The 23221-nt window shown below is 35.9% G+C and overlaps 2 protein-coding genes and 1 non-coding gene across 14 annotated transcripts in view; 1 reads left to right on the forward strand and 2 right to left on the reverse strand.

The window, feature by feature from the left end:
* Positions 1 to 1883: 1883 nt before the first annotated feature.
* Positions 1884 to 19485, reverse strand: LARP7 (La ribonucleoprotein 7, transcriptional regulator). 6 transcript variants are annotated; one of them, XM_043870882.1, is made up of 13 exons: positions 19312 to 19485; positions 13508 to 13711; positions 13195 to 13295; positions 13040 to 13123; positions 12748 to 12912; positions 12572 to 12665; positions 12148 to 12495; positions 11918 to 12062; positions 10022 to 10170; positions 9212 to 9330; positions 5706 to 5865; positions 5350 to 5441; positions 1884 to 2227 (listed from the first exon to the last, which is right to left on the reverse strand). In XM_043870882.1, the coding sequence occupies exons 2-13, from the start codon at positions 13707 to 13709 to the stop codon at positions 2147 to 2149; spliced, it is 1740 nt and encodes a 579-aa protein (XP_043726817.1). In that variant the 5' UTR covers positions 13710 to 13711; positions 19312 to 19485; the 3' UTR covers positions 1884 to 2146. The 6 variants fall into 6 exon arrangements, with proteins under 6 accessions (XP_043726817.1, XP_043726814.1, XP_043726816.1 ...); XM_043870879.1 differs by having other exon boundaries at positions 12148 to 12498; XM_043870881.1 differs by having other exon boundaries at positions 12148 to 12498; positions 19308 to 19459.
* An 88-nt stretch (positions 19486 to 19573) lies between these two features.
* The window catches only part of ZGRF1 (zinc finger GRF-type containing 1), a 58246-nt gene continuing 54598 nt past the window's right edge, over positions 19574 to 23221 (forward strand). For 4 of the 7 annotated variants that reach the window (XM_043870878.1, XM_043870871.1, XM_043870876.1 and 1 more), the window contains exons 1-2: positions 19622 to 19808; positions 22924 to 23009. In XM_043870878.1, coding sequence (XP_043726813.1) covers positions 22989 to 23009 — 21 coding nt within the window. In that variant the 5' untranslated portion in view covers positions 19622 to 19808; positions 22924 to 22988. Of the gene's footprint in view, positions 19861 to 22923; positions 23010 to 23221 lie in introns of all 7 variants that reach the window. The other 3 variants (XM_043870875.1, XM_043870872.1, XM_043870873.1) reach the window with 3 other exon arrangements.
* LOC122673679 lies at positions 20109 to 20215 on the reverse strand. Its single transcript, XR_006334789.1, has one exon. It is a non-coding gene; the product is annotated as a U6 spliceosomal RNA (small nuclear RNA).

Here is a 23221-nt window from a genome sequence, read left to right on the forward strand (position 1 = left end):
CACAGACAGGTGTGTAGCAGACACTTAAAAAAAAAAGGAACATGAACACTGAGAATCAGCGACTTGAAAGAGAAAATATCCTTTATGCAACTAAATCAACCTCTGACCCTGGGGAATACCTTGAAGCACACATTCAAGTCACATTTATAAAGCAACTACTATGTGCTAAGTGTTGGATAAGGAAGGGAATATATTTACCTGAAGGATCAAAGGTTATATGTCTTGAAAGATGATGCAGAATTAGGACTCTGCTTTCAGGAACTGATCCCGTCATCTGGAGTAACTGTCCTGTTACTTACACTGTACTGCCAGTTTATGTTGTTGACTTGTCCCGGTTTCCCTCAAGGCTGTAAATCCCTCATAGGCAGGGGACCTTACCTTTTCTTCACGTCTCTCAAGTCTACAGTGTGAGTGGCTGATCTGCTGGTTAGTGGTGTTAGTGTTAGTCGCTCAGTCGTGCCCAACTCTGCGACCCCATGGACTGTAGCCCACCAGACTCCTCGGTTCATGGGATTTTCCAGGCAAGTGTACTGGAGCATGTTGCCATTTCCTTCTCCAGGGGATCTTCCAACCCAGGGATTGAACCCAGGTCTCCTGCATTGTAGGCAGATGCTTTACCAAATGAGCCACCAGGGAAGCCGGGGTCAAATAAGTATTCCTTTAGTTAAGTGAACTGAAGAATAAATGCAAGAATGAATGAATGAAATTTTCTCCCCCTCCATCTTTTTCTGTTTGTCCCTAGGACTTATCTAACACTGTGTAATTTTTACTTGTTTTTATTTATTGTCTCTATCTACTGCTGGAATATAAGCACCGTGACGGAGGGATCTTTGATTTACTTCACTAATGCCTCCCAAGTGCTACAATGGTGTCTTGATTATCTTGTTTTAAAGACTGCCAAGGGGACAATTTCTGAAAGTTTACTTGATAACCTCTCCAAAGTCACCTTATGACAGCCCTCCTTGACATTAACTGAATTCTTGAGACATATACCTACTACTGATTACTCTGGATCAACCAGTGCATATTTAGTCATAATCCACCTAAGAGGATTTAGCAACAATTTACTGATCATTCTTTTTCTTCACGAGTGTATATGCCGGTTTTTCTTCATGGGGAAAGAAAAACCCGTGAGTCAGTGGCAACCTGCCAGCATGCCTATTTCTGGCAGTAAGCTGCTGCCACCCCACCCTGATGCAGCCAATCTCCTCAAATCTCTGGCCCATAGGAGTGAACAGATTCTTGATTCTTTGCCTCCCACAATGCATCCAAGGGACAACCAAGTTCATTCCCCACTGCTGGACAAAGCTGACGGGACTAGAAATGGGTTTGTAGTTCAAGGAAATGAATCCCAAGGTCGTCCAGAGTACTTTCCTGATATCCTGATGAGAGATTAAGATGCCAGTCATGTACATCCCTGGACATTCAGTTGTAGGAAGGCCTTCAACACTCCCTTCTGTGATTTTCCTGAATAAAATGATATACTCAGTTATACCAAAGGCTGGTTCCTAGAATTTTTTTTTCTTTGTTTACAGCATCTGGTACATTTTATTTTGTCTAACCAAAATAAAATGTTTAACTTCATTTATGAAAACAAACTCAATATGTTTAAAATATTTAAATTGCAAACAGTTCATATGGTCAGTTCAATGGGAGCTGGGACAGGCAAAGTACAATAAACAGAATGAAATATCACACACATGTCTCTGTATAAATCAACATGAAAGGATATCCAAGATATTTCAAATGGAGAAAGCAAGTTACAGAACAAAAAGCACAATGAGCATTCTCTGTTAAACATTTCTCCCAACCTATTTATTTAGATAGCATTATTATTTTTGCATATATGTTGTTTTTGCAATATAAACACAGCAAACATAATGATAATTTCAAACACATTTATTTTCTAAATCACTTTGAGGTTGATTTGTGTCATATAATTTCAACAAATGCAACGTTTACAGAAAAACTGTGGTAAACAATGTAACTGTCTCCAGGAAAAGTCGTATTTACAAGTTAAAGAAAAACTATTTAATTAAATGTAGGTTTTAGAAAAACATTATGCATTACCACCATAAAAAAAAGATATTCCTAAGAATAGCTCTAGTATCCAGTGAAACCTGAAGAGGTGAACAAAAAATTTTTTTCAGTCATATTCAGAAAATCTGATGTGTTGACTTGCTTGTTGAGTCTTTTCGAGTCTAATCTTTTCAGCTTTGGTGATTAACTACAGAGAAAAAATCAGAAATTAGAAGGAACTGGATATGTAAAAACAGAAAGACAATTATGACTAGAAAAATCTCACAACTATTAGCTTGAATAAAATTTTTTAAAAGGGGGACAAGGAAAACAAATGAGATAATTAAGCTCAGATCAAATCAGTTACAGAGAGAACTGCCTAAATTAGAGCTTATTAAATATAGTAGATATTAAATCTTTGAATTATCTAAGATCCTTGCATTTTAGTGCTAGACTGCTAAAATTTTTTTCAATTAAAAATAACCAATAATTTGGTTATTAATCAATTAATAAATAACCATAATTCCACCAACATGGACCTACTATTCAGTATAGGGAATGCTCCTCAGTATTCTGTAATAACCTAAATGGGAAAAGAATCTGAAAAAGAACACATGTATATGCGTAGTAACGGAATCACTTTGCTATACACCTGAAACTAATACAACACTGCTAATCACCAATGTGCCAATATAAAATTAAAAAATTTTTTTGACATTTTAGGAGGGTTGAAGACCAATCTTTGTTTCATCATATCCCTTTGGGTTTGAGTATTAATTATTAAGAAACTTTGCTTACACATTTGAGAAATATTCTAAATAAGGGTCTGCTATTAAAAGTACTTATTATTACACCCTTACATAAATAATCAAAAATTTTAAAGAAGGCAAATTAAATTATACAGAATGAAAAAGACCATTTAAAATGCCCAAAAGCTTTCTTGTAGAAAAACTAAAGTATCATATTTAGCTTTGGAGGAAATGAAAATCTTATTCTCTTATAAACACAGATTCTAATGACTATTCATTAAAATAGTTTCTTTAAACTGGTGATAAGTGGTCATCAGCAGGAAGTCACCTTTATTTATTTTTCATTTTTTTTATTGTGGTAAGTTTTTAGGAAGTCATTTTCAGATTAAACTAAAAACAAACTGTCAGTGGAGTCAAAATTTAAGTGTTTCAAACTCACAACCATATGCTTTTCACAAATTTTATGAATTCTATCTTTATCTGTTTAATAGCTGACCTGTCAGTACTTTATAAAGGAAAGACGATTTTGGTAAAAACAATGAGAAATTCAAATGTGCTTTACAAGCTAAAGAAAAATGAGAAAAGCCTCACTGTGTCTCCAATACTTGTTATCTAATTTTACTAAAATGGTCAATGGGATAGGGTACACTAGAAAGATTTGGTTGAGGTAGAATGAATGAGAGCCCTTTTGGCAGGTCTTTTCTTCATCTTACTGATCTTTGTCTCAGGTCTTAATTTATCTGCACTTGATTTTTATACGTCAAAATATCATACATAGAAAATGAAGTATTTCTTAATCAACTGTCTTTTAATTCTATACAAACTGAACAGAGCTTAGAAAACTGTCCCCAGTAGCCTTCTCCTCCACAAAGTGAAAAGCAGAACCAGGATTTTCTATTAGTGCTTTTCTTTCACTCAAGTATACTACTGTGGAAATAGTAGAATGGTATGTCAGTGAGGTATTTACACTATACTTTTGGCTGTTAATTTTTCCTAAATACTTATTTTCTATTACTAACATGCTTGCTTGCTTCCTGTACCCCAGCTACACTGGCCTCCTAGTCTGACAATCTCCCTCCAAGACCTCTGTATTTTCTGTTGCCTTAGAGTGTAAAGTGGAGCGCCTAAATTCTCCTGGGTTGTCTGCTCACTTCCCTAAGGTCTGCTCTATGGTCACCTTTGTACTTTTGAGTTTTCTGAACAGCACTGGTCATCATCTGACCTATATTAACTCTAAGCCTCATGAAAGGAGGAGACCTTGTTACTCATGGCTAAACACTCAGTTCTTAAACAGTGACTAACACAAACCAAAACCAAAAATGTTAATTAAATGAATTAACAAAGTAGTAAACTAATAACCTCCTCTCCTCTGAGAAGCTAGGTCGTGTGGAACCTTTCTTCATTTTATGAAATGAGCAAATTAGTACTTTCATTGCTTTAGCTAGGATTCTATACTTTCAGAAGTTTGCTTATCATACAAATCATGCTAATGATAAAAAGCCTGATCCTGTTAACCAATACATGAGAACCCTTCAAATTCAGTGATAGAACTACTCACTGGTTTCAACCCAATTTATAAAATTCTCTGTCAATGTTTATTTCCTTGTCTCAAACTTAATTTATGCAGATGGAGTCTTTCTTAAAAACAAAACTGCTTTTTTCTAGTTTTAAAAATATATACAATTTACATGATATTTTACACCAACTAGAAGGAAAAGTATTATTGAACAAAGTGATTTCATTTCAATTGTGAGTTCTGGATTAATGATTTTAATATTTAAGTTAATCAAAGCTTAAATAGGCTTTGAAATTAACACCTCATAGACCTGAAAGAGTCTTTAAAGAGGAAGGAGGCCTCTCTATCTCAGCAAATTCAGTCTGCATTCATGGAAAGAGAATTAACAAAGATCAGTAGAAAACCTCCTCCCAAATCATTTTAAATTCCAATGAACCCTAGGAGATGCAAGACAGACGAAAAAAACTTGATTTTCCAATTAAAAAAAAAAAAAAAAAAAAAAAGAATAGGACCTTAAATCAACAAACCCAGAACACGGGAAGTATGACCTTTCAAGTACTAACCAATCATAAAATAATGCACATACATCTTTTTGGATTTTACTGATTTTTATAATATACATTTAGAAATTGATAATGTTAATTATTATGTGCCCTATTTTGCTCTAAGCATTTTAAGATGTACTTTTACATGTATAATATTTTTAAAAAGAATAAACAGCTTACTAGCAACAACAAACATCTGATAAATTCTTAAGTGTCTTTTAAAGTTATTGAGAGACTTGCTTTAAATTATCATTGTTTTTTTCTATAAATTATTTAATGTATTAATTTAAGCTTGTTTATTTCCCCCATCAGCTATTCTAGAGAAAAAGGAATAAAGCTTACCACTGCTATTGGGAATGATATGCACAGATTCTCAATCTTATCTGTGGAGACTCATATCTTTAAAAACTGCACTCTAAATATATTGTGCTTTTTACCATTAAGACAATCTTTAAATAATCATTTACTACCAAGTTAGAAAACAGCCAGAAATTTAAATTACAAAGTATGAACTGATTACCTTCTCAGTGCCTCTTTTCTTTTCACGAGGTTGATTAAGTTTGGCCTGCCTATCTACCAAAATCTTCTGCCAATACCTCTGTTCATGATCACCTTTAAAAAAAAAAAACAAACACAAAAATGCTTATCACTGAACATAAGGATATAGATGAAGAAACACATCCACAGCTTTATATTTTCAGTAGAACCAGAATAGTTGTCCGAGTTATTTAATGCCTTTTTACGTATATTAGTGTAAAGAACCGACCCCCCCCCCCAGTTTCATTTGCCAAACTCGGAAATTATAAAACAATCACCCCACAATAAGCATTGTTAAAATAAAAAAAAAAAGAAAGAAAAGGTTCTATAAAGTTTTACCAGAAAGAATCTCTAGTTTCCAGCAGTGTTTCTTTTTAATTTCTGAATGTGCAGTTACTACTGCTTGAGCATCCTCAGGAGTTTTAAATCTAGCATGGCATTCCGTATCTCCTTCCAGCAAATCAACATAAACAACCTCTGAGACTGCTGCCAAAGTATCCTGCATTAGAATTTAGAAGGGCTTAAAATAAACAATAAAAACATTTCATTATAATTCTAAAATTATTCCACTGTAGGATCTATTATAAAATTGAGCCATATATCATTTCAAACGAGGAGTAACTATTTCATTTCAGTTAGCTTCCAAGATATATACAAATAGAGAATTCCTTGGCAGTCTAACGGTTAGGACTCTTCACTCTCGCTTCCAAGGGTACAGGTTCAACTCCTGGTCCAGGAGCTAAGATCCCATAAGCTAATAAGAAAGGCGCCCAAAAAAGACTCCAAACGAAAAACCAAACTACCACCAGAAAAAGACCTCAAAACAAATGCTCTTAGAAATGGACTTGAACAAAGTTGAGGACCAATTTAATATCAACTCTATCAACTTTCTTTCATTCAAGAGTATCCTTAAAATCGTACTAGATGGGAATATGGAATAAGAAAAAAAGATCTATAGTATAGAATGTACAAATACTTTCCTCTAACCCTCAAATTTAGAAGAAGGGTTCCGTGTCTGGGTGTAGGCAAAGAGTAAAACAAAAAACAAAACTGAAATGGCATTAAGGAAGAAGTTGTGTTTCCACTTACCTGTACAAAATCACTTAGGACTTAAAATGCATGCAAACTTTTTATAACCACTTGTGAAAAAAGTTTCAAGGCAAACAGAGAGATATTTGGTTCTTAAATTGTCTATAGGAACACAGATAGGCCAGAGTTTTTAACTCTGATAAAACATCTAAGCAACCTTTTCGAGTCACGTAGCAATGAGAAGTTTTACCTATAAGGCCTGCTGTGAGGGCAAATTAACAAGATTCCTGCATTCCCAGGTCATTTTTTTTTTCACAGCAGGTTCTACAGTGTAAGCAAGGTAATTATGCAGGAATGTTACACTAATTCTTAATTCATCAACTTCCATTCATAAAGCTAAAGAAGTAACTGAAGGTTCCCAACTGAAAGAAAGAAAAAAATAGTCCTACCTACCTCAACCCCTTCAGTTTAAACCCAAAATTTCAAGGTACAACTAATTTAGATTATTTATTTATTAAAAGAAATATTTTTTTTGGCCGCGCCTCTTGGCTTGTGGGATCTTAGTTCCCCAACTAGGGCCTTTCACAGTGAGAGCTTGGAGTCCTAACTACTGGACCACCAGAAAATAACCTAGATTACTTTTTGATGTTGAATTTTAAAATTCTGAATTACAGAAAGAACTCAGCAATACCTGGAAATATCATTTCAAAAGAAAAGTGCATTAGTTAATAATAAAGAATAAGTAGTAAAAAAAAAAAAAAGAATAAGTAGTAAAAATCCATGCTTATATATTAATACAAGCCAGGTACTAAGTCTTAATTTATCTCAACACTTAAATCACCGCCTATCACAAAATAGGCACTTTATAATTTTAGGCAAATTCAATTTAAAAACTGAAAACTGGAGAGAAATATACTTGCCAATTCTTCCCATTTCTCTATCTAGTTAATCAGTATTTAATTTAAACACAAAGAAGGAAAAATAAGGTATTAAGTGATGAAATTTGAATGTGCTTATTGGTAGTAGTGAGGGTTTTGTAACTGATTTATCAGACAGATTCAATTACTTCAATTGAAAAGATATTTACTAAATATCCATTATAATGTCAGGCTAATCTCCAGATTTAAAACCCTTCTTAGAATGACAAATTAACCTGGCAATCACATGGGCAACTCGCAGACAGCAATAAGAATTATATAGCTCAGTTTTTGTTCCAGCAAAATGTAAGTAATTAATAATTTGGTTAATGCACTTATTTTATGATTTTGGTGATCAAAAATGAAGAATTTGTAATCGACATAATTAACATTTAGATAATAAAATCTGATAAATGCAATTAAACCTATACCAGTTATTCAAAATAACAAACTTTGAGTAATTTTTCTTTTAAAACTTGGGCCATCTGACTAACCACAGCAGCATTTACATCTTCAATTTTTTAATCTTTCTTATTGCAAAGTCTATTTTGCTACCAAATTTTGAAGTGCAAGCTAGTATATCAATTTGGGATTGACCAAATTCCTCATCAATACTATAGTAAGAGTCTAGATTTACTTGTTAGTGACAGCTACAGGATTTCAGGGGATAGGGTTTCAGATAAAGAGTGCTTACAGATGGTTACAATGAGCAACTTTAATGTTTACAGAAGTTAAAAAATGTTGACTGGTAACAGTCTATGGAAAACCAAAGCAACATACCACAAGGTCCTGAAGTCAGTGTAAGAATTATAAATATACTTGCTATGTTATAGAACACCTTACATAGTTTAAAAAGAAAGTGTTTCACTTAAATGGATGACAAAGTTAAAAAGTAAATAGGATATTCCCACTTAAAAGAGTATGTGAATAAGATACATTGCCCTGCGAGTACAAAATGCTGTAGGGGACAAACTCTATAAAGTGAAAAAAGACTTAGGAGGACAGCAGGGATAGGAATTTACGTGTAAACTATAAATTTTTGGAGATATTCAAAATACTTTACACTTTCCTGTAATTGTTTCAAAAATTTTAATATAATTGGTGAGGACTGAAAATACCAAAAAAATACTTTTAGGAATAAAATTTTAAAAGGCTCTTCTTGCCGAAAACAACCACCCTGCATTTTTTTCAGGAGAAAATTTTCAATTCTCAAGAGGATTCATTAACAGACAAAAATAAACTAAGTCTTTGCTAAGTGAAAAATATGCACACTATCCGTTTTATTTCAAAATAGTTCTGATTTTTAAGTCACAAAATCTTTTAGGAATTTATTGAAAACTAAAAGCTCTAATGAAAACAAATTACAAATTCTCTAGTTTGCTCCAAATAAGACAACAGCAAATAGTTTTATTTTAGAAACAATCACAAACCAACTTTAATGTTAGTTCAATCTTTATGAATGTTTTATTCCTACGTATTGCCCCCAAATCTAGTTTCTCTTGATTTTTCTGAAAAACAGAAAAGGTCCCCTGAGAAAATGAATATTGGGAAAGCATTTTACTTAATCTCCTCATTTGATATAATAACTACAGTAGGGTTTCATCCTTTTCCTATACACAACCATTGGGGCACCAAGAAAAATAAGCACAAATTGCTGTTTTCCTATAAAAGGATTAAATGAAGTTCACTATAAATTTGATTCAGTGAGGAATTTCAGCTATCAGAATTTGCCTTGAGTCAGACTTAAAAGGTTATTATGGAATCAAACCCAATAAGCAGTTTACCACAAGAGAACAAATTCTAATTTGATTTGCCTCATTTTCCACATTCAAAACACTTTCACACGGGGGTTTTTAAGAAGAAAGAGAAACAACTATCATGGGGATTCAAAAGCATTACCCTGACTTGCTTCCTGCCAGGTAAAGGCTCGGTGCTAATGATCTTCACAATCACACCACTCACAAACTGTGGTCCTGCTGCATTAACTTTCTCCTGGGGACCACACTCTTCACTGTTTGCTGTTGAAGCGAAAACAAAAAGACCAGAAAAATATGTCTTTCATTTAATAATTTAACGCTTATAGGCCCGCTCTAGAGTATCAATAATGGTCTTCCAGCTTTATTTAAGTAATCTAAACTTACTCATAAGGTCATTATGTTTTAAGTTATACTATTTATTACAGATTACCATAAAGTAAAATACAGAAACTCTTATTACTGTAAATGCAAAGTTTTACCATTAGAAGAACACTTTTAAAATCTTAAAGAAAAAATGTCCTCTTTCACTGAACCAATAACAAATTGTTTTACTCAATAAAGAAAGAACAGGTACAGGTATACCATTACAATTCAAACGTGGAAATTTATATTTTCAACTTATGGGAATTTAAAATATAAATATCAAAGATCATCTTTGTTTCTACAAATGCGATGAACTACAAACTAGGCACTCATCACTAATTTTGATTACTAATGAAAACTATATAGAGAAAATGTATGTGATTAAAAAAGATTCAGTTTAAAATGAGCCCTTCAAATATTTTTAGGTTAAGGATAAATCACATCTGGACAACTTGAGAAATCAGTAATTGCTCTAATAACAACCACTATATAATTGAGTTTCAAAAACTAAAGCTTATCCTACAATAACTCAGTGCGTTTTAGTATAAGTAGAATATAATGCTACAAAAACTATCATATTGATGCTTACTTTTTTCACTTTTCATTCCGGAATTAGTAGGCACTCCATTTGTTTCCATTTCTGATTGTGACTTTATTTGGGATATTGTTTTTTTTAAAGAAGCCATGCTGGCTTTTTGCAGTGCTAAATACTCTTTCTTCAAATCCAACCATTCTGTCCTGTAGTGAAAATAATTGTACTTTTAAACAGTGACAACAGATCATTAAATAAAAAGTAAGTCTCAAAATACAGACATTCAGTAACTTACAACCACTCCTTCTCCCAATCTTTCTTTAAACACACTTAAATTATTTCCTGAGTTCTAAGTCCATCTGGCAAACAAGAAAAGGGGAGTTCCCTCTGTCCCAACATTCAGATTAAATGTTTTATATTTGCTGATTCAATTCTTAAGTATGTTTCAAATGTTTGACAAAAATAAAAGCACTGAGTTAACTAACTAGTAACATTTACTAGAAAAGTCAGTTAACTCTGGGTGAAAAATTAAAATTTTAACATTTGTTAAACTGCTTCCAATTCGAAAGGTAACATTCCTCAGTATTTACTGGAGTCAAAGGAATTTCTAAGAAGAAGAAAAACACCCCATGGAAGCAATTTATTTATTTACATACATTGATCGTGTAGAGGTTTCCTCAAACAGCTAGAGGTCCTCCAGATAGAAACACAATGCCTCTCCTGGCTCTGCAGGAGCACTCATTGTTACCCTAATCTGTGCCATCAAACACGCAGATAGGGGATTTTTTTTTTTTTAAGAGGAGAATATCTGTGGTAATGGTTTTAGCTGTTAACATTGACATCTGTATACTTCAAAAAAAAAAAAAAAAAAAAAATCCAGACCCACCCAGGACCATACATTCCCTGAGAGCTGATACATTAGAATAACAAAGGGCTCTTGTAAGGATTCTCTGAGATAAAAAGGGAAGAGGAATTCAGGAGTTAAGAATAGTATAAATAGAAGTACCCAAAGTCCTAGCCTTTTAACCCTCCAAGAGCAAAACTGGGGTCTTTGGAAACCGTAATCCAGAAAGGTTAAGAAGGAAACTTTCTTTTAAAAGGTATGCCATTTTCTTTCTTCTCCATATCTCCCACCTCTTGAGAAGTTGGACTCCCTTTAACTTTAACATGGTAGTACTTTCTGTGACTTTAAAATAGTAAGTGCTTCCATGTTTTAGTAGAAGTGAGTCCAAATTACACCTCTGGATACAAGATGGCAACGTTTGCAATCTGTGAGGCTGAAATGGGCGCCCCTCTGCTTTAACACGGGGGTACCTGCTGTGTAAAGAAAAGCAAGTGCTTCCGTGTTTCAGTGGAGGTGTCTCCAAGTCAATACTTTAAAAGCGCTTGTGATCTGAAAACTGGCTCTGAAAATAATAAAAATGTAGCATTGCTAAATTTCAAATTAAAGGTAAAAATAAGTAGTTCTTTTAATGATGAAATTTATTCTGTTCCCAGATTATTTTCTAAATGCACTTTACAGGTTAAAGAAAATTCACGATTTTATTTTTCTCAAGACTGGGCTCCCCACCACTTAAACGTGGATGTACTTGCTTTGTAGCTAAAAAAGTAAGTGCTTCCATGTTTTAGTGATGGTAAGTCTTCTTTTTTCATTTTGTCTTATCCTGCCGCTCATTGGTATACTACAAGATGCACCTTTAAGTCTATTAAGGAATACCCTCCACTTTAACATGGAGGCACTTGCTGTGACTTCATAAAAAATAAGTGCTTCCATGTTTTAGTGTGGTGGTTCCTTTTTAAACCCCAACATTGTGCAACTTCTGTGCAGATCATGGCTTCAGGCCATTACTGTTGCTAATATGCAACTCTGTTCAATTCAAACTGGAATTGCACTTTAGCAATGGTGATGGAGTGTGTCAGTTGCCAACAACGTAATTTGCACCCGTGACTTACTTCGATAGCACTCGTAATGGAATAACCTCTTCTCCCATCTTATGCCTCTCTTTATGTTTTTTCTTATGCTTTCTTTTTGCTTTCAGTAGGGATCCGTCTTTTATATCTCCAGTATCCTTTTCCTCTTCCGTAGAGACTTCTAATTCTAAATTATACATGTGAATGAAATAAAGAGATGAGTTAAGAAGAAAACCCTCCTTATCTAACCATAAACGTAAAGTCAGAAATACCTTTGTTTTCTTTACAAACTTCTGGAGCTTCTTTTTTAACATTGTCTTTCTGAGACACTTTCTTAGCTTTCGTTTTGGGAGCGAGGCAGTCTGCATCTTCAGAGCTGCTTCTTTTCCTCTTTCCTGCTTTGACTAAAGGTAAGCTGGATACTTCAGTTTTTTCTCGTTTTTTCTTTTTCTTTGTGGGTTGCTTTTGGGGTTCAGTAACCTCTACTTCAGAGCTCTCAGATGTGGTCCTTGATCTTTTTTTACAGATACTTTCCTTGGTTACGTCCATATTTGACTCCTTGGGCTGGATATTGTCATCTTTCTTGGTTCGGCCTTTCTTCTTCTTCTTCTTTTTCTTTTCTTCTGTAACAATGTTATTATATTTACTTACTTTGCTTCATCTATGTCTATGTCTAAGTATTTAATGACAACTCACCAGTTACTGTCAGAGCAGGAATGGGCTTGTTTTTCACTGTCTTGGGAAATACACCAGGTTTTCTCGGTGCTTCCTCTGGTGGGTTATTAAGAAACTGAAAAGAAATAAGCAAAATTCTGTTACTGTTTAAAACACTTAGTAATTTTCTTTCTCTTTCTTTTAGGTTGTGGACCTACCTCAATAGCTTTTGCAGCTTGTTCTTTTGTTTCAAATTCCACGAAGGCAAATCCCTTTGGGTCCCCAGTAGACTTATAATGTGGTATACTTATATAAACAACATTGCCACATTTCCCAAATACTCTCTCAATCCAGCTGTGGTTAACATTTTTGGGAAGCAGTTCCTATGATAAATTAGTAATAAATAAAGTGTTGAAAACCTTAACTGAAAATAAAGTCTTACTTAAATTGAATACTACAATGTTTCTGCTGGGAGGCAGCAATTCTGAGCTGTCCAGAAAAGTGGCTTACCACATACACTGTCCGCTCATCCTCATCCTTGGGTCTCTCACCCAGCGGCTTTTTCCTTCTGATTCTGGTGCCTTCTAAATCCAGCTGTAAAACACTACATAAAGTCAATATTAACTAACAGCATCATGTGACACATCATATGTAACAATTCTTACCTCTACAACAGCAGAACTTTTCAGTGCTCTGGCTATTAACTTTCCATCGGTGGTCAATTTTTTCATTTTGTTGAAGGACACAAGAAGTGATATATCAACATCTAATGAAAAAGTTTCAAAAACATTTTCAACTGTTAAAATTTAAAAAACATGTTTCATATACAGTGTATATTATACATTATATGTGGCATATATATATTTTAACAGCTCTTAAAACTTTTATACAGTGTATATTGTACATTATATGCAGCACATATAGATTAGAAGTAGATACAGCTCTTAAATCTGGTACAATACACTGAAGGAAACTTACATCCATCTCTAGATTTTTCTATCTGCTCGCGAAGAAATCTATCCTTGTGGAGATTTGCATCTCCAAACCAGAAGTCCACTTGCTTCACAATATCTGCAAGCACCTGTTTAACTCTAGACCTTTTCTTTTTTTCTACTTCTTTTTTCTTTTCTATGCTTTCTTCTTCCATTGCCTTTTCTTTATTTCCACTTTCAATTTCCATTTCTGTGAAATAGGAAATAAATATTAAGTCAGCAAAAATTATTAGTGGTATAAAAAAATACTTAGTTTAGCCTTTATCTGAATGGAAATGGGCTCAAATATGTCTACCAGAGAACAAACTTTGGACATTTTCACTATTAGCTGTGGCAACTTTCATTTTCCCTGTTTCTTATAACATTTATCTTCTACGTTAACAGCATTTTTTATGCGTTCTGGTATAAATAAGAATGATAGACTGATGTGTTCATTTCACAACCTCCACTGAGAAACATTTTAAAAATGTTCTTTACTTGCTGAAGTAAAGTGAGATCTCCTATACTCAGACTCCAAAGTTCTGGACAGACAACTATCTCCCCGTCCTCTTCTGTTTTGAACTTAAAACCTTACTAATCTGTTTATCCTAGAATGCACTTACTGGTACATTCCCAGTTCCTGGTATATAGTAATTCAAAAATCTGTTGAATGGTATCATCTTAGTTAATAACATACACACAAAAATGAGTGAGCAAAGACCTAACAGGAGGCCTGGGGTGATATTAAGACAAATGTGAAGTTTCATCTGTCTTCTCTGTTGCACTGGCTGGGAGATGCTATTAGTTGGGATGCAGGCCTTGAGGCTATGACCAGCATGACAGAATAGATTGGTAGGCAAAAGGGCTAAAGCTCTTAGGTAGGCATCTAGATAAGGGTGGGGGGAAGCAGTGGATTTGGGTTAATTGCTGTATTTGGGGAAGACTGGGACTAGGTCTCCAGATGAGATGAAGATTCTGTCCCTACTCTATCTTCTGTCTTATACCCTTTAAAGCTCAGTAAACAGTTATTAATAAAGCCTATTTGTGTCTCCTGAGTCGGACTGTCAGCTATAATCTGACAGTGCAGCAGTGATGCTGCAGATAGAAACAGCGACACCCAGCATGAGGGTACAAAGCCATTAATGCATTTCACTTCAAACCTCCAACTAAGTGTGCATTCTCATCAAAGGAAGAGTATTTTGGCATTTTTAAAGCAGGCTTCCGTTGATCAGCTAAACACTAATTTCTAAAACATATAAGTAATTATTTAGATGATGCTAGCCTGACTCATAAAATGGAAGTACATGCCAAAATTAATCATTAGAAAAACAACCAGGTGGCATTTAGTGCTGCATAACCATTTATCACACTCTCACTTCAACCTATCCTGTCAGGCTTTCCTTTCCATCATTCTAATGAAACTAAAAAACAATGATCTCCACTGTCCACCAGATCTCTCAGGAGCATTTGCAGTTGCTAACTCCGTCACTGAAAACATTTTCTTCATTTGGCTTCCAGGAGTTGTCTTCCTTCTCCATTTCCTTTTCTGGACCCTCCGACTCTGTCTGCTCTACCCTTCCATGATGCCCAAGACTGCATTCAGTCCTGGGCTCCCTTATCTACACAGATGTCCTTTCAGAGGGTCTCTGGCTTTAAGCTCCATGGCTCTCTATATGTTGATGTTTCACAAACCCATCTTCTCCACTCCCGACTTTTCCCATTATCTCCCCATTCCAACATGCAAATACCCACCTAACCTCTTCACTTATTTAGCTGAAGCTAAATCTATCTCAAGCTTCAATTGAATTCTCAAATTTTAGCAAACCACATTTTTTGCCTAGTCTTTCCCATCTCAGAAAATACCAGTGAAAATTGCTGAGAGGGCAAAAACACTGAAATCCTTCTTCATTCCTTCCTCACATCCCACAGCCAATTCATTAGCATTTCTGTTAGCTCTAGCTTTTCAAAATTCATATGAATCTTCATTTCATCCATCACAACCACCTGTTACAAGCTATCACGAGTGTCTTGCCTGCAGTTGAAACACATCCTCACATTTACTTGCTTCTACTCCTTTTCCATTATCATCAATTCTCCAGACAGCAGCTGGAATGATCATTTAAATATGTAAATAAAATGTCAATTTCTTGAACAAAATCCTCCAAAGGTTTCTTATCCCAGTCAGAATAAAACAAAAAATCCTTATTGTGGACTATAGGTCCTATTAGATTGGGCCTGGGGATCTCGCTCTAACTTCATCACTTGCAACTTCTTTCAGAGTGCTCATTACAACCTCAACACAACATCGTTCTGTTCCTCGAACAGTCTAATGCATCCCCATTTCACGGCTTTTGCTCCTGCTGTTCCCCAGCTTTCCTGTCACAGCTGCAGGGATTACTTCCTTGTCCACCCAGGCCTCTGCAAATGTCACTTTATCAAAGAGGTTTTCTCTTTCACCAAATCAAAAATATCCCTTCCCTGCCGACCATAACCCTACCCTCTGCCTCACTCACCACTTTCTATACTTATATCCTCTTATTCCTATCTGGAATTATAATTTTATTGCCTACCTGCTTCATTATAATATAAACACTATGAAGGCAGAGACTTCGGCTTGATCACAACCTTGGCATTTGTTGAATAGTTAAGTAATATAACTAACAGTATCTAACAAACTGTCAAGTGTTGAGCATTTCAAGTTATTTTGTAAGGGGGTAGAATTATAAACAAAATACAAATGTAGGCTATGATTGTCACTACAGAATTCACTACTAACTCTTCTGAAAAATCTATAAAGAGCAGATTACCACTTCTCTATTTGTTTTCATCGTCAAAGCCACCATCTAAGGAGACAGTGGACAGAACTGCATAAACACAGAAAGCCACAAATCTCCCAGAAATCAGACTTTTCCCAGCGTTCTCTTCTCAGCCCTGATACTCTCCTTCCTTCCTAAGATTTTTTTTTTTGAGAGTGTGTGTGTGTGGCCTGGAGAATTAAGTTCAGAAAATCCTGCCCCATGTGAATAACACTCATTTGCAATTTTCAATCTTAAAAATCTGTAAAGACTCAAACATACCTTCATTTTCGAGTACGGATATGGATCAGATTAAACAGGACATAAGCTATGGTACAAGTTCTCTTCTCTACACATTGGTTACAGAAGATCAGGAAGTTACATGATAGTCATAGTTTACTTTCTCAATGTCTTATGATAACAAATAGGTATACTGTCATTCCATACATTCCAAATCAAAGTTATCTTTCTTAGCAATGTCTGTTCTACTGTTCTTACCACCCTCATTTTATTTAAGGATGACATATTCCACTTAGTAATCCACTGAGTCGAGCTATTTACTAGCTGTATGGATTTTGAGCACGTTACCTCATCTTTCTACGATCTATAAAGTGGAATAAAAGTTATACCGACATAAAAGGGTTGTTGTAAAAATTAATCAAAATGAATAAAGTACTTTCCATTGCTGCTATATAGCACACAGTCAACAATATGTAACTGTTATTTATTGCCATTTACCAATCTGTCATTAAGTCCTATCAATGTAACCTTTGGAATGACTCTTATCTTCATCCAGTATTTTCCACAACTACTGTCATAATAATATGGAAATAGTTTATAAATTGTTCGGGAAGTCATCTATCCGTCACAGAAGCTGTGTAACTTGTCTAAACACAGGTCTAATTTTGTGACTCTGATGTTAAAACTTTGAACAACAGTAATTCTTTAGCATCTTTTGGTAACACAGCATATATTTTTAAAAAATTGTTAAATGAATCAACTAGTTTCATAGGCTTTAAACAAAGAATAAAAGTTACTGTGTAACACCAGTTACTTGACACACCTTGTTTTAAATCCTCATAATCCCTCTAGGTTGTTTCTCTTAGCTTCTTTTTACAAAGGCTCAAAGGTTAAGTGACCTGGCTAAAGCTAGCTAGGTAAGTAAGCTCAGGTATGTTTAACTCTCACACTGCCTACGTTTTAGTAGAACCTCTTACCATGTAGTCTATGTTTTGACTCAGAAATCCTTTTTTTAAATTGTTAAAAATTTTTTTTACAATGTTGTGTTGGTTTCTGCCATACAACAATGCGTATCAGCCATCTGTGTGTTCGTGCTAAGTCGCTTCAGCAGTGTCTGAGTCTTTGTGATCCCATGGACCACAGCCATCCAGGCTCCTCTGTCCAAGGAATTCTCCAGGCAAGAATACTGGAGTGGGTTGCCATGCCCTCCTCCAGGGGATCTTCCTGACTCGGGGATCTAACATTGCATCTTACATCTCCTGCAATGGGAGGCAAGATTTTTTTAACAGTAGCGCCACCATCAGTCATAAATATACATATACCCCCTCACTCTTGAGCCTCCCTCCCCTTTCCCCATCCCACTCCTCTAGGTCATCACAGAGCACCAGACTAGGCTCAGTATGTTACACAGCAACTTCTCAACAGCTATCCATTCTACACACAGTAGTGTGTATATGTTGATGCTACTTTCTCCATTCATTCCACGCTCTCCCTCCCCACCCCCACTGTGTCCACAAGTCCATTCTCTACATCCTGGCTCAGAAATTCTTAACTTGAAATCCATGGAATTTGGGATGGATTTCAAAAATTATTGTGAATCCCATGAAATTTTCAAAGGTAAATTTTAAAGAAAACGTGAAACCATGACTTTTCTACATTTATAAAATGAACACGTGTCAATCATTTTATTTAAGTAATTAACCAGGGAACTAGTTAAGTGCTAAAAACCAGTTTAAAGGTGAACTCAAAACCTAGACATGCACAAATACAAGCAAGCAAAAACGTTGAAATGACCTTGTTAACAGATGCAACACTAATCAGGGCAATAACTGTAAGATATTTCAATTATGACTGTTTTCTATAACTTACATAATTGTAACATAGCTCAATGACAATGAAGAGTAACCTAGACACCTTTTTTGGGGGGCCATTTCAACGTGTTTCACAATTTTTCTTTAGAAGGTTATAGCAAAATGTTTAGACATGTATACACATTTTCCTGGGAGGCTCATCCATATCTTTTAAATCACGTTTCAAAAGGAAATGGCGTGTCAAAAAGGTTAAGAACTATAGTTCTAGTCACATCTGACTATTCAGCGGTGCCCACTTTCTTGTCCCTGTGCCTCTGCTTTAAACGAGTCTTCTCGTCTTCCTTGTCTTATGAACTCCTATTCAATTTTCAAGGCCCAGGTTAAACGGCATCTCACTCTTTCTAGGCTTCTGCTAGCACATTTCCCCTAACCAACCGCCTCATCTGTTTCCCTTTAAGTATGTCTATTAACGCACTCAATAATACACTGTATTTAACACTCATTAGTTCTTCCTTCCACAATTGAATTTTCAGCTCTCTGAAACATAGAGGCAAAAGTTCTGAAAAAGGAAATGACTTAATTTTAAAATACAAGTCCACATTTGCTTTCTTTTGACCACCAAAACTCGAATGTGCGAAGAAAAGCAATTCCCCTTTTGACTACTGCCCCATTAGGTACCCGTTCTTCCTCACGGAAGCCGTCAAACGCGGGACTGCCCCCAAACCTTCCAAAACCGGACGACAAGCGCCCCCAATCACTAGAAAACTGGAACTACAAGGGCTGCCGGAGGACTCTTGCGCGTGCGCACACAGAACTAGGACACTAGGACAATCGAACTGATGGGTTGGTGGGAGGGGGCGGGATGAGAAGGACCAGAGATGACAGAAAGGACTGCATAGAAAAAGACTGAGAGTAATTTAGACCTCACCCAACCTGGGCTACCCTAGAGTCCCCTTAGAACTTACTTTGTCAAATTCCCAAAATACAGGGCCAGAGACTGCGTTCTTCAGTCCTTCGCGTCCCCTGAACCTTACAGTCGTAGTTATTTTAGCGTCACACGAGCGACACTTCTTCCGAACGCCTTGGAAAAGATAGGCCTAAAGGCTGTGCGACCGCCGTTTACGTCGCAGGCGTAAGCTCGCTCAGCGTGGGGGCGGGACATCAGAGAACGCAGGAGCCACAGAGGCTCGCAGCCGGAGAGGAATTTGATTGGCAGTTTGAAAACGGCCGTTCAGTTCCGGAGCCTGGGGTTTGATCTGGTGCGGTCGCGAGTTGATGATGTCACGACTTTTCGCGGGAGAAGTTCGAAAGTGGGTTTTGTGCAATGAGCAAGTTAAAAGAGCTGCTTCCACTCGGGAGTTTCTGGGGAGTGAGGGTAGATAGGCTGGAGTTTTGAGCTCGAGGTGCTATCACTGATTTTGATGCGACGGGCGAAGGAGTTTGCTCCGCCAGACGGGGTCCGGTAAGGAAGCTGTGTGGAGACAAGGTTGGATCACGGCTTGCCCTAGCAACCTGTAAATAATTAGTGTTTCGTCTTTACCACCTTCCCCCAACTCCTGCTTTGCAGTTCCGGTATCCGTGTGAGAACCGGGGATGGTTTTGCTGTTTATTTTTAGGACTGACAAAGGGTCACTTCTTCATTGTCGTCTGGTTACACAAGATCGTGATAATTAGAACGTTGGCAAATGAAATGTGAGCATCTTTTGGTTGTCTGGACTGGACGGTTTCTTTTTTTTTTAATATTTATTTATCTGTTTGGCTGAAAAATATGGAACGCTTCACGAATTTGCGTGTCATCCTTGCGCAGGGGCCATGCTAATCTTCTCTGTATGGTTCCAATTTTAGTATATGTGCTGCCGAAGCGAGCACTGAACGGTTTCTTAAAAGGCTATTGGGCTCGTGATTCTTAAAATTTTTATATCTGTGAACCATTTAGGGATTCGAAAGATCCTGCTTGTTCCAAAAGAAAAGAACCAAAAACATCTCATCGTACTTAGCAAGAACAGCTCATATTTTAGTGATAACACCGAATTTTATACATAAATTTATAAAACAGCACAATAATGTATGTGTATGTGTGAAGATATGTATGTATTTCTGTAGTAAATTATCACAAAACATCTAATCTCTCCCCCCTTTTTTGAAGTGTAATCCTTTAAAGTAATCTACCACTAATAAGAGTTTGGACCTCCTCAATACCTTTTAGATTGCAAATCCCTCAAATAATATTTCTAATTTAGGAAAACAATGGGGAAATTTATTTTGCAGTTGGTAAACAGCATATAAGTAATCCTAAAGAAGTAAATACTGGATTTCTAACCTGTAAATTGTGATGGTAATAACAACTTTTCAGGATTATGAGACTGATAAATATTATATGTAAAGAATCCAGTCCCATTCTTGCCTGATACAGTAGGTATTCCATAGTCACATAATGTAGTTTTTGTGAATAGGAACACCAGAATTTAGACTATTTAGTTTTGAATTCTGAATCTGCCATTTGTTTACTTCATGATCTTAGGCAAATTACATACTTATTATGTACCTGACTTCCTATTTTTGTAAAATGAATATAAAATATAGTATCTGTACTATAAGGTGTAAACATTTAAAGCAGTTTAACAGTGTCTAGCATATAATTTACACTGTTATTAAAGCTATCTAATGTTAACTGCTACATGCCAAGCATTGTGTTGACACTGTGTAGTCTTATCTACATATATAGGATGTCTAACCCATTCAGTGGCTGGAGGCAAGTTGCTGTGAAAACAGCAGTGAACTATGTGTTTCTTTGAACCTCTTATCTTCTTGGCTTTCACTAGGCACCTAGCAATCCTGTAAGCTGGAGGGGAGGGATTAGGGTATGGAGGAGTTGTATTTCTGAAAGGCAGTGCCTCTGTAGGTCTGGTCCTGTGCTGTGAACCATGTCATGGGACAAGTATTCATGTCTCATTTGTGTACTGTTTGCCCTACCCTTTCTCCATTTGGCAGCCAGAGCAATCTTTGTAAAACCCAAGTCAGATTATGTAATCTTATTTTTAAAATTCCGCTTTGGCCTCCTACTGTCTTTTTAAAAAGTCCAAACAACTTAGCATAAAATAGAATGTCCTTCGCATCCTGTTATTGCTCGCTTTTTCAGTCTTATCTCTCACAACTCACTATCTTACACTTGATTATAAACTAGAGTTCCTTGATTATGTCTTGCTAAGTCTTCCACAGCTTTTTTGTACATGTTATTCTTACTTGGAAATACCCTCCTTAGAATTTTTCCTTGGTTAATGATTATTTCAGTTTACAGTATATGCATTATGTCTTTCAGGAAACCTTGTTTGATGCCCTAGACTGAGTTGGGTGCCCCTCCAAGTGCTTTTCCTTCCATATTTTTTGTAATTACTGTTTATTACCCTGCTATACTGAAAATTCCTTGCGACTAGGAGTAGTATTTTGTTCATTTTAGTATCTTGGCCTAGCGCTATGTACACACAGTACATAGCACACAATAAGTACTAAATATATGTGATTTATAAATAATGTGTAGGTGGCCTATTTTTATACATTTTATATGTAAAAAGGATGAATTTAATCCAGAATTCCAAATTATTGCTTTATTGAATTACCTGTAGGTTTCAAATTTGAGTGTGTATCACTGTCACCTGCAGTGCTTTTTAAATTACAGGTACTGGACCCCAATGCCTGCCTTTATGATTTAATAGGTCAAGACTCAAGAATTTGAATTTCTTTTTTTTTTTTTTAAGAATTTGAATTTCTAACTAGCTCCCAGGTGTTGCTAATGCTATTGGCCCAGGGATCTAAGGCAGTGGTTAAAAATAATACTTTTCTTTGGCATCTCTATTTACTTCTTCAGTTCATCGTCAGTGATTTTAGATTTCCAGATTTGCCTACAATAACAATTTTATCCAATAGCATGGGATAAGTATAGTAGTCATTGCAATTATATTGGAAAAGTTTTTCCTGGAGAGGTATTATAATGTATATTTGGTCTTAGATACTATGTTACATTGACTTTGAAAATGTAAAAGGGAAAAATTTGAAATGCAAGGGGGCCATCTTGTGGTGATCGTAGCAATTCAGAGAATTTTAGAAATTGAAGCGCTTTCTCAGAGAAACCAAGCTTCTGAGGGAGGGAAGAATCAATTTTCTGACACATATTATGGCACCTGGAAAAATGTCTGCAGCCTACTCATTATTTTATATATTTTACTTAGTTTTCTCTTTACTTGGAAAATTCTTTTTCCACAGTGTGGTGTCACTATTCTGTAGGGTCCTCAGCGGCAGATAATTTGATTACACCTGTGGGTTTTTTTTTTTTCCTCTTTTGGCTTGACCTGGAAGCTTGTGGGATTTTAGTTCCCTGACCGGTTCATACCGGCCGTGTACAGCGAAAGCAGAGTGCACAGCACTGGCCTGCCAGGGAATTCCCTCGTGTGCGTTCTCCTCGGTAATTACTTAGTCTCAACACATAAATACCTCCCTTTGGTCAAGAGTTGGCGGGGAAAAATTGTTGTTGCTACTTATTCTGTTCATCAGGGTTGAATATTGGTCATTTTTCATTTTAGGTGCTATAAATAATTGAGTGACCACTGATTATTTTCTGGACCTGACTATAACTTCAGAAGAAACAATGGAAAGCCAGGAATTTATTGTAAGTCATATTTGTTTTCACTGTTTCCTTTTTCCTTCCTTCCTTTCATGTTTCACAATTGTTTTGCCAGATTTAGCTATAAAAAACCTAAAGTAAATGTTTTAAAAACCCCAAACCTGGGACTTTCCTGGTGATCCAGTGGCTAAGACTCTTTGCTTCCAAGGCAAGGAGTCCAGATTCGATCCCTAGTCAGGGAAATAGATCCCACGTGT

This window comes from Cervus elaphus, chromosome 17, assembly GCF_910594005.1.
Source record: "Cervus elaphus chromosome 17, mCerEla1.1, whole genome shotgun sequence".
Lineage (NCBI taxonomy): Eukaryota > Metazoa > Chordata > Mammalia > Artiodactyla > Cervidae > Cervus > Cervus elaphus.

Coding starts and splice junctions, on each gene's coding strand:
- LARP7 (XM_043870879.1), bottom strand. CDS start 13,709: ATGGAAATTGAAAGTGGAAATAAAGAAAAGGCAATGGAAGAAGAAAGC. Junction 9,331..10,021: donor CGGAATGAAAAGTGAAAAAA/GTAAGCATCAAT, acceptor TCGCTTCAACAG/CAAACAGTGAAGAGTGTGGT. Junction 2,228..5,349: donor AGAAAAGAGGCACTGAGAAG/GTAATCAGTTCA, acceptor TTTTCTCTGTAG/TTAATCACCAAAGCTGAAAA.